General features: G+C 28.2%; 1 protein-coding gene across 4 annotated transcripts in view; it reads right to left on the bottom strand.

Annotated features, from left to right (window-relative positions):
- The window catches only part of Glut1 (Glucose transporter 1), a 205,386-nt gene that overhangs the window by 41,499 nt on the left and 151,282 nt on the right, over positions 1-12,605 (bottom strand). For all 4 annotated transcript variants that reach the window (XM_075372491.1, XM_075372493.1, XM_075372489.1 and 1 more), the window contains 2 exons: positions 6,975-7,135; positions 1,631-1,755 (listed from right to left, as the gene is read on the bottom strand). In XM_075372491.1, coding sequence (XP_075228606.1) covers positions 1,631-1,755; positions 6,975-7,135 — 286 coding nt within the window. The remainder of the gene's footprint in view (positions 1-1,630; positions 1,756-6,974; positions 7,136-12,605) is intronic.

The following is a 12,605-nucleotide window of genomic DNA, read 5'->3' as shown; positions in this document are numbered from 1 at the left end:
CCATTTTTGACTTCAGAGTGTAATGACACACCCATGTCTCATCACATGTGACGATATGCCTCAAAAAATCATCCCCTTTTTTCTGAAATCGATTCAGAAATCTCTCACAGATTTCCAACCTGACCTGTTTTTGATTTTCAGTCAACAACCTTGGAACCTATCAAGCACTAATTTTTTAAAGATGATCAGTGATAATGGATTGAGTACTCCCATAGCTGATACCCACTTCTGACACAATTTCTTCAACAGCGAACCGGTGATCACCTTCAATAAGCTCTCCAACGGCACGGATGTTGTCAGCTGTGAGACTTGACCTTGGGTGTCAATCATGAATTTCATTTTCTACACTTTCTTGCATCCCCTTAAGTTGTTTGGCCCACATATACACTCGGTTCTGGGACAGTGTAGCATCCCCAAACTGTACATTTAAATGAGTTAAAATTTCTGCGAATTTAATGCTTTCCTTAATTAAAAACTTTATGATTATACGTTGTGCAACAGATGACAGAACCTCTTGCTCACTCATGGCTGTACTGATGACAGAACAGAGCGAAGGAGCTAACCAAGTTGGTTTCCCCTCTCCAATGTACCAAACATTAACCCTCCCCACAACTCGGCCATCCACCTCAGAACTGCTTGCTGCGTAGAATAAAAAAATTAGTGTTTAAATTTGATTCATCCATGTATATGAAACATAAAATTCAAAAGTTCATTCAAGAGCTGGTACGTATTTACTTTTTTTTTGTTTTGATTTCAGTTTCATTTCTCTCTTTCATTTTTATTAATATTGGTATTAAAAAATTATTTTACTTTCAGTCAATTTTCTTATAAATGTAATATTTTTGTATTTATTTATTTACTCATTTATTTGCTCCAATAACTATCTATTTTAATACTCATTTTTTTAAAATTTAATTATTTACATGATGAATTTATTTAAGGTAAAGATATCACATTTACAACACTACATAAATAACTACATATTCTGATATGTGTAGATTAACTGAGGTGGCACAATTCAACAATATTGTGTATTATTTTATGAATAAAGATTATTTTTGTATTATCGGTATATAAATTCTATTACATACAAATCAATCATTTTCTGCCATGTGCCCCATTACACTGCTTTATATACAATTTTATATAAAAAAAGACTAAGGGTGAGAGTAAAAATGGATTTATATCAGATCGGGAATAGTAGTAAGCGTGGAAGGTGCCTTGTGTGGTTAAGCTCTTTTGTTTACATTTTTCCTGTTGTATTAAAAATGCTGCCTGTTAATGGAAAATATCTCTATCTTCATTCTGTAACTGGTAATAGAGAACATACATGTTAAGCTGATTCACTTCAACATAATACCCAGTATATTTGCTCAGTTCCAAAACAAACTTCCATAAACAGGCTTTTTCATCAGTATTTATTAATAGCACATGGTTATTTTAAAACAATAATTAGTCTGGATTAAGTGAAGTCAAAATTAAAAGGGTTCAGATCGATCAGGGTTCAGGGGCTTGCTGTAACATATCAATATTTTTTTTTAAAAGACTAACAATTCTAATTATGAAAGAATTTACAGAATGTATACAGTTAATAATCTATTACTATTGTTGTAGATTAAATAAAACTTACCACAATTGACACCTATAATAAATCGCCCAACAAAGAGCATTTCATAGGAGTGGGAGACTTTTGTAAAACCCATTAAACAGGCTCCTCCTATACCCAATACATTATTCATTAGCAAACCTCCTTTTCTAAAAGACAAAAAGAAAAAACAAAATAAATTATCAAACTTAAAGAATATAACAATAACAGAAAATTTTAGTAATCCAGTGTGACTAAATATTGTTCACCAATACTTTATAAGTTATCAACTCAAAATCTGGTTTTATCTGCACAATCAATTGTTAAAAACCAAGGAAAAAATCTTTAAGCTAATTGTAGTACATGTAAAATTACAGGATATAATGATAACTCCTTATCTTGTTAGAATTACACATTGGCTAATAATATCCAATTCAGTAGACAGACAAAAATGTATATGATAAGATTAATTATAAATAAATATCTTATTCAGAGCTGTAATAGAGATAATATTATCATTTCAATATGATTATTCAAATCAGACAAAAATACATTTTATGATTAGATCAATAATGTACTGGGTAGATGTGGTACTCTGAATAAAAAAAACTGCTGAAGAGTTTGCCTGCAAGGATGAAGGTGATCCTTCTTCATTAGAGCATATCACCACAAAATACAAAGTTAATTAATAAAAAAAGAGATCATTAATTAATGTTTACACGAATACACAATAAAGCAGTTTACTAAAAAAAAAAAAAAAAATTTAAAAAAGAGTTCAGAAAACTGTTTAAAGTAGTAGAAGATAATACTTCTTCAATTCTTCTTTAAGTCTGACTTTATGAAGTTAATACCAAATAATAGGCTAGTAACTGTTTTTTTAATTTGGTGCAAACTTCAAAAAGTTGAAATTTTAAGTTGAAAAATTGTTATCTTTTACTATTATTTTGTTTAATATTGTTTAGTTATATTTTCATTTTTTATATTCTATTTAGGACCTTCAGAAACACTACTGAAGAAAGCCAAAAGCCATTCACAAGAAATGAAAATCTGTGAAACTTGCATGTTTTTAAATAAACAAGAAAGAATGTGATAGTAAAAACAGGCTACTAACTACTAAGCATGAATTACAGTTCTTTCTCTCTCTCTCTCTATATATATACATATATATATATATATATATATATATATATATATATATATATATATATATCTTATTTAATTAATAATTAACTTCAGTTTTTCTCTAACTTTCTTGAATGTTCTCTTTTCATTTTTTTTCTGGAAAATACTTTGAATCCTATAATAACAACCGCTGTAAATTTTTATTCTATAACCCATCATCAATCAATGATGATGACAAATGAAATAAAACTAGAAATTTGTCCAAATTTTATCTGGAAAGAAGTAAAAAACAAAAGAACTGATTAATCTATGAAATAAAGAGATTAATTTGTTGAAGATTAAAATTTGAATACACACAAAAAAAAGGTTGAATCGAGAATCTCGGAATTTCATTAAAGTAAATTATAAATAAAAAATATATGAACCTAACAGTGATGTAAACATCCAGAGTTAACTAAACAAAGATATTGAGTGCAAACATTGAAAGCACCAGCAATAACCATCTATAAAATTATTTTTAGAGTAATGGAGAAAACATTTTTTTTAGTGTAAAAGATCTAAGGTAAACATATGAAATAAAACATGGCACAATGAACTACTTTTTTTGACAGTTTTCTTAAAGAAAATCTCTAATTTACAGTAGGTCTCCAGCTGATTTTGTTCAATCTATGAAAATGTGAAGATAAAAATATAAGGTAAAATATAAAAATATAAGATAAAATAAGGATTTAAAAAATGTTTAGACAAGGATTTAAAAAAGAGATACAATTTTCTTACGAACAATTTACATATAAATGCTAAAAATTAATTTAAAACATCCTTCTAAAAAATATTAAACATTTTTATTTTTGCATAAACTGGCAATTACAGCTGATCAACAATTAAGTTTAGTGTCTAGCATTTGAATATTCATTTGAGCAGTGTTTGTGCTATTATTGTTTGTCATTCAAAATGGGTGATACCAAAAATTTGTTTTCATTTGGAGAGTTGATGGACATGTTGTTAATTTATGGTAAAGTAAATAAAAACAGATTGGTTGTATATGAATACCAGGAAAATTATCCAGATCAAAAAGTACCGGACTGTAAAAGATTGGAGGCTTTAGGGAAGTCGAGTTTGAGAAACAGATATGCTTAAACTGCAACACTTTGATGCTAATCGTGAACATTTTGTGAGAAATGCCAATGCTGAAAAAGCAATATTGAATGCGGTACAAGTATCTTTCATTTCAAGCACCAGAAGGTAGTCACATCACTTTCATGTTTCACAATGAAGTGTATGGCAAACATTACAGGAGCAACAATTACATCCATTCCATACAATATGTGTATGCAAGAATTACTTCCACTTCATTTTGATAAACAGATGAAATTCTGTTAATTAATTAGAAAATGTGAACATTATCCCGATTTCCTAAGTAATATTCTAATTACTGTTGAATCCTATTTTACAAGAAATGGCAATGTAAATTATCGAAACACTCACACTTGGGCATAAGAAAGTCCCCATGAAACAACTACAAGTCATTTCCAACACCCTTTTTTGTTTAATGTGTGGTGTGGTCTTCTTGGTGATAATCTCATATGCCCATTTTTCTTACCACCAAGGCTCAATGGAGAGTAGTACTTGCATTTTTTACAAACGAATCTGATGGAACTCTAGGAAGATATTTCACTTGCAGATAGAAAGCAGAAGTGGTTTTTGAATGATGGAGCACCTGCTCACTACTGTCGTGACATTATAAATAGTTTAAAAACTCATTTAGTAAGAAATGAATGGTTGAAATAGACCAGTAAAATGGCTACCTTGATCTTCCGATCTCACGCGAACAGACTTATTCTTTTGGAGTTGGATGAAGTTGTTAGTCTATTCCACTCATATTAGCACACAAGAAGAACTGAGACGTTATATAATAGAAGCTAAAGCTACTGTTACAAATAATATTGATGCTATTAGATGTACCCTGTTAGCATTGATTTACTGAGCTGAACTATACATTGTACAGAATGGCGGTCATATTTAGCAACTACTTTGAAGAAATGTTTGGCTTTTCAAGTAACCATTATGATATTTAACAATTTAAAAAAAAAAATCAAAAATTTTCTTAGCACGGCACCGTTGGTATTTTATATAAACTATATATAAAGAACCTTTAAACCTTTACTATTTATATAATTTAAAAACCAAAAAGTATGTGATTTTTATTTTTTTTAAATCTACTTTTTATTCCTTTTTTTCCGTTACTGATAAGTTTTCTGTCTGTTTTAATTTACATTGTAGTTGTTCAAGCATTGATGAAAATTGTTCTGTTTAAAATCATATCACTTTTCCGATCCAGCTTGTGTGTTTTGTTTCTAATTAAAGTTGAATTATTCAAATTTGTGTTTAATTCAATAGATGTTATTTACATCTATTTTCTCAGAATTAATATCTCTACGAAAATCTTTATTTTTTTATTGGTAAATTAATAAAGTTATTTTATTTCAAACCTAAAAAAGTGTATTTTCCGACAAAATGTTTTTATAATTTTTCTTAGAACATAATTGATGTAGAGAGGTTTGGGACCATTTTATTCAATTTCTTCAATCAAAAACCATACACAAGCACCAAATTTATCCCAATTTTAGTACGGCTTCATTTCATAGAAAGAGCAGAAAGCAGGGCTGAATGTTTTGCGACTAAGACTCACTAACAAACTGTTTTCTGATTTGATGTGTTTATATGATTTTTTTCCCTTATTTTTAGCTATAGAATCATCTCCTGAGAGATTGCCAGGCAATTTGAAATCAGATAGTTGTAAATTATATGAGTGGTAATTTTTAATTTATGAATATCAATTACAATGCTCATTATATGGTTTATTCAACATTACTGTTAAAACTCTTTTTTGCACCCGATCTTGAATATGCAGGTGAAATTCCAGAAATGCACCGTTTAAGCCAGTTGACTGTAAATAGATTGAAATGCACAATAAATAAATTATCTAATTTGAGACAAGAGCTTAATTTTTTTTAAATAAATAACTTCAGCTTCTTTGCAACTTAAATGCTTGATTTAAACTTTGCATGATATGGTAGGATACAAACCTTCAACATATTATTTTGTTTACCTCTTTTTTAAACTTTCACCATGTCATTACTTGTGTTTCTCCTCATTTAAAATCAGATTTACTAGGGAACCAATTCTTGCCTAGGCAAAACAATTTGTATTTTCTTAATACCATCAAGATTTGATCTAATAGATATCAAAGTTTTATTATAAGCATGTAATAATGGTTGAAAAGAAAGATTCAGAGACATGTCATTCACCATCATAATAAAAAAAAAAACTAATGTGTAACATAACATAAAAAATGTATATATACAAACATAATTATGTATTTACTTTTTAACAGTTTTATGTAGCACACCATATTACTATTGTATTAAGCATTGAAAAATCCTACTTATTATGTTTGTAATTTTTCCCTTATTAAATAAATAGCATAAATAGTTTTGAAGCACAGTCACCGATTCCACATGGTAACAGCATTTACAGCATAAACTCATGTAACATGATACTGTAAGTTTTATGAGATTCAAATCAATTTAAGGAAATTTAATTTTTATTTTCAAAAGCTTCTGTGATTAACTTAACTATACACTTTATTATATTGTACCAAATTGACTGGTTTTTCTGGATACAATATGGCCTTCAGAACATCAAACAAAACAAATCATTACACCCAGAACATCAAAAAAATTTCTCTGAAAAAAAAAAGAATATATATATATATATATATATATATGTATACTGAACTATTCCGATAGTACACTGGTCAAATGAGGCTATAGCTTCTAACAAGGTACAAAACAGTTGAAAGGCTTCCAAAGTCATGTAGTTAATATTTACTGACCATCTTAAAGACATAAATCCACTAACACTACAACAACATTGATGTTCTACAAATATAAAGAATGAATTATGTGTGTAGAATACACTCAAAGATAATGAAATAAATAAACACATAACTACAATAGACTAAATAAACAAACACAATTCACGCCCAGTAAACTTTTCATCAGCATTCAAAATCTTTGTCTACTTGACTAAAAAAAAACAGCCCACAAGGATGGCATCAGCTAATGCATGTTGATAATAGCAATTGATCATCGAAGACATCCAGAAGGGAGAATGAAAACGTTCAGTTTTAGTTTTCTATTAGTAAAATCTGGCTCATTTTATTTATAATTAGCATGAAAAAACTTCATACAAGTACTAGACTGACCTTCCAAACTTATTTGCAATCATTCCACCGCTGAAACCACCTAACATGCCTCCTATGGCAAATATAGAAACTGCTAATGAATATAATAGCTTAACTGATTCCTCTTGAATATCTTCTCCATATCGATCTTTATAAACATCTTTCATAAAGTTTTCTATATTCTGAAAAATAATTTTTTTTAGAATTTAATACATTAACATTATATAAAACATAATATTTTATTTTTACAATATAATAAATAATAATTCTGAATGAAGTGTGACTATTTTTAGTGTGATTACTAGTTGTGAAGTATAAGTGCTACTGCACCACTTTCAATGCAGAAATGATGATGTTCCACAGAGTTTTTATTACAGTTTGAAGATCCTAAAAGATGTGTTGCTCATTAATAAGATGGATCAAAACTTTGCAGATGGAAATTAATTTCAAGCGTTAGTATGCAGAGAAAGATTCATATAATCTGTATAAATGTGCATGATTATTATTTTCTTTATGAAAAAATATAAAAAAAGTATTACACAGTAAAAAATGGAAATAATTTTAGGTCATGTTCTGTTGGTAAAAATATATAACATTTCAAAAAAGCATATCTCTAGAAAGGTTTGTTTTCAAGTTACAGCAGCAAAATTTCACCAGATTACTACTCGAGGTAAAATCAGTTATACTGAAATTCTTAGGACAGAAATTTTAGTGCAAAATTCATGGTTATATATAATTTTTTATCTAAAAAAAATATTTTTTAATGGGTTCTAGAACTATATTTCCACTAGTTTCTAAGAAAATTGTAAAGCTTAAAAAATTAAGTTGAAAAACACAACCGATCTATATATTCAGTAAGTCAGGCCAATTTGTTTACATTTTCAGTAAATTATGAATATTATTATTTTTAATGAGCCATGAGGAATTGTACATTCAGTGTAACACTAAGTTATCTTTATCAGGGGGAAAAATACTGTTTTATGGAATGCCTGTATAAAATTAATTAACATAACTAAAAGTGTATTTATAAAATGGTGTAAGCCAGTAATTCTAAAAAATAAATAAAGTTCAATTACATATACTACAGGAAAAAATTAACAGATACAAAATTATGAAAATAAAATTAGCAAATCATTGAAGAGCCAGTTCTGATGTGGCAGAAATGATGGGCTAGCTGGCAAATTTCATATAACAGAGGAATTTTTATACACTGTCTTAATCTGAATATTCGATGATATTTTGTACAAGCTTTGCTACTAAATAATTTATACTACTGTTGTACTGAACTCAAATCATCTTACACTAGAATCCATCAACATCAAATAATAAGCAGCTTCTTTTTTTTATTTAACTTAATGAATAGTAGCCCTATTTCTACTCCTTAAAAAGAATTATGAGATATGTTTAGGAATGTGTTTATTAAAACACAAAACATTTTAAACTTTTTTTATGTTAATATTTAGGGTTATGGGATAATATTTGGGGTTATTAATCAATGTTAAATCTCCATAACATTACTGGACATTAAAGTAGTAAGCTACACATATATAAAATAAATAAAGATCTTTTAAACAACTTAAGTAAATTGAAATTAAATGGTTAAATGCAAAAATAATTTATCAGTAATGATACCAATCAATACAACAGTAATTTAGTAAAAGAACAAATTTTAGAGGATTAATTACCATTTGATAATGAGTCTATTTTACTAATGCACTGCGATTGTAATTGTGTAACCTAACATTATCATACACTTACGACAAGAAAAAGTTACAGGATGCCATGTCTGGAGAATATAGAGGTCGTGATGTCAATATATGTTACTACTTGTTAAATAATCATGCACGTTGATTAGTATTTCAAAAAGAAAATTCGATCTTCGACAAGATTTATTGTAATGTTTCTTTTTTGTTAATATCCATCTAGATTAGTCATAAATTAGATTTAAGTTTATTTTTTCAAATTCGTATCAATAGTTTTGATTTTATATTATCTTATTCTGCTTGACTGATCTTAAAAAAGATTTATTCATCTGATAAAAAGAATTCTTGTAATTTAAATGATAGTTCAAAAGTCACTGTTTGTGCATTCAAAGTACACAAGAAATTAAGCAAAACCACAATCTTTAACTGACTGTTTTTGAAAATAAAAAAAAATATTAAAAATATTTTTTTTAAAGCCGAATACAATATGTTATAAAAATTAGTTGGAACTTGTAAAAGGTGTGATAAAAAAAATAATAAAAAATTTAATTTTTATCAAAAAGAAATTGTCTCCTTCAAAGTAGTTGCCCAGAGATCTGACATGACAGAGATTATGACAGAGTTTCTTCCAAACTACAAAAGACTGGGGAAAATATTTTTCAGTATGACCTTAATTTCAGCAACAAATTTCTTCTTTATTTTATGTATTGGCACAAATTGTCTCTTAATGTTCCATTAAATAGTGGGAAGAAGAGAAAGTCACAGGGTGCCATATCTGGAGAATATAGAGGTTGCAGCATCAGTGTAGTGTTATTGGCTAAATAATCATTAATTAATGTTGTAGTGGGACCTCAGCAATATCATGAAGCAATAATTGTTTATTCACATTTGTAGTAATTTTCTTCTAATTGCCTCACATAAACAGTGTAAAATTTATAAGTAATACTGCTAGTTGACTGTACAACCTTGTGGTAAGAATCCATAATGGAAAACTGTAAAAAGAAACTTAGTATTCGATCAAACTGGTGTATTTTATTTGCTCTTGGTTTTTCAGTATCTTCCATTATGGTGATTGAATCTTCATATCAATATCATAAAACCGTACTACCCAGTAACTTCTCTGGTAGTGATTTGACAATTATTGATCACAATTTCCTTAATTTTGTCTATATTTTCCTCAGTTGTTGATTTGTAAGGATGTCCAACCATTTTTTCATCTTTAGAGCCTTCTTGAAACTGTTGTACCACTCATAAACTCTTGGTGTTTGTCATAGCATCCTTCCTAAATGCTTTCTCTAACATCTTTAACACTTCACAAAAATTTATTCCATTTTTAATAGAAAATTAAATATAAATTCTTTGTTTTGTCATTTTCAAATAAAGTAAATCACAACTCTTATAACTTGGCTGCCAAATTTAAACTAAGCATCTAATATGGTTGAAAATACTGATATACATTACAGACAATACTGCCAACACGTGGGAAAAGACAAATTCAGTTGAAAAAGCATGGTGCAGAATTAAAAAGTTCTCCAGAAAATTATATTCCACAATCAACTGCCTATATTATCGGTGATTGATATGAGAAACAAGTTACTCCTGAAAGTAAACATAGCCATTCTTAAGAGTAGCAAGCTTTCTGAGTAGGGCTATTAAGGAAAATTAGTAGTAAAAAGGCATTGTATTCTTCACCAATCTAAGAATATTATTTCACTCAAAATGCCAAATCTACAGAAATGTAATTGATATTCAACCATATATGAAAAAATTTTATTTTGTTCATCACAGGAATAAACTCTACAGTGAACACTATTATTTGTTAGAGAAAGCTACTCTGATTAGTCCTCCAATACTGATTTAAGTGCTTTATGTATCGCAGACATACAAAATATTGAAATAGATAGCACAAAGTACGACATCAATGCAGTCCTTTCTATTATGAAACAAAGCATTTTATTTAGTACAGTTATGTTTTTTACTGATAAACTCTTTTTGCCTACTTCCAAACCAAGTAGTCTAATGATCTATTAAGGGTTGTACTTACCACTGACTTACAATTTAGTCATATTTAAATTTAATTTAATTTTATGAAAAATTTAAAAGAAGTCTCTGTTATACACAATTACTTTTTTTTTCAAAATTAGGTAGGTGTAGCTTATTTTATTATTCCATAATGCTTGAAGTAACAATTTAATCTGTTATAAAATAACAGATAAGAATTCACAGAATTTATTTTAAAAAACTCACTTATAAAAAAAGGCTAATCTAATTGTTACAATTTGTTCTGAAATTATTGAACAATAAATAACGTAATCAAAATTTCCAACTTAATAAACACACCTACAAACGACAAACGATATACAATACATAATGAAAATAGGTATATAGGTAAACAATATGTTAAGTGATTTAGCTGGACGTACTAAGATTTTAATACTGTATTAATCATAACTTTAAGCCAATTCAACTTCAGATATGACAATACTTTTTTACTGCAGACACTGTAATTTCATCATTATTAAATACAGTAAGGATCAATATAAAATAAAATGTAATAAAACGTAAAACATACTTTAGATTATATCATATTTACATAGCCACATTACACAGAATTATTAAACATAATTATTTTAAGAGTCAGTAATTTATCTTAAGTATTAAAGTATTCATTCATGATTTGAGGTAAATTTATGATTAAATATTAAGATATTTACGATCTGAAGATTATTAGTGAAGAATTCTGTTATTTAATAAACTTAATTTTCTTTCTTTTTTTAACACTAACATAATTAATATCACAACCAACAAGCATGACCTTGTTTCAATAATTATTCTTAATTCTTTGCCACACTATCTCTAATCTATATTATTATACGTATAAAATCCTTTTATTTTATGTTTTATAAATGTTTATTACCATAGACATTTATAAAACAAAAACTGGCAATCAACTAATATAAAATTACTTGACTCTAGGTTTAAATTTAAGTTATTAATATTTATTTTTAGGTGGCCTCGTAACAACTCTTTTGATGACTAATGTTTTTACTTACTTATTTATGAATTAATAAATCTTTTTAGTTTCTTAAATTTAGCTTTCTTTTTCCTGTTTAGCCTCCGGTAACTACCGTTTAGATAATTCTTCAGAGGATGAATGAGGATGATATGTATGAGTGTAAATGAAGTGTAGTCTTGTACATTCTCAGTTCGACCATTCCTGAGATGTGTGGTTAATTGAAACCCAACCACCAAAGAACACCGGTATCCACGATCTAGTATTCAAATCCGTGTAAAAATAACTGGCTTTACTAGGACTTGAATGCTGTAACTCTCGACTTCCAAATCAGCTGATTTGGGAAGAAGCGTTGTTAACCACTAGACCAACCCGGTGGGTTTCTTAAATTTAGCTAGTATGTACAAACATTACAAATTACATTTAGAATTGATATAAAGCCAATTTTTTTGCTGTATGATTATAGTATTAAAAAAGGTGTAAACTCAAGTACAGTTGGACAAAAGGCCTGGTCCATTATCAAGCTGATAATTTTTGACACACAATCATTAACCAATTTCAGCAACCAAAGTTTGTCAATAAAATGTAGGCACTTAGATTCCAATAACATTATTTGTATGAGGGTTGTTCTTTAACTAAAGAATTAAACACCAGAATAACTGTTTAACTGAATAAACTGAAACTGTCTGACATTCAAGTCATACAAAAAAAACAGCTGTTTGAAAAGAATTTCCATTATTATACTTTGTTTTTCAAAATATAATTTAAGATTGAACATGTACTGTGGAAGATCAGCATGCTGATCCTAGCATGCTGAGATAAGATTTTCTATTTTCTGAAGGTGCAAAACCAGCTTAGAAAGGCACACTTAGAAAGATACCCAAATTCAAAATAGTATGGAACTTAAACGACAGGTTTTAGCAGGAGGTAATGGTT

This window comes from Lycorma delicatula, chromosome 8, assembly GCF_047948215.1.
Source record: "Lycorma delicatula isolate Av1 chromosome 8, ASM4794821v1, whole genome shotgun sequence".
Lineage (NCBI taxonomy): Eukaryota > Metazoa > Arthropoda > Insecta > Hemiptera > Fulgoridae > Lycorma > Lycorma delicatula.
Note: the sequence above shows the minus strand (reverse complement) of the source record. Positions and strands in the feature narration are given on the sequence as shown.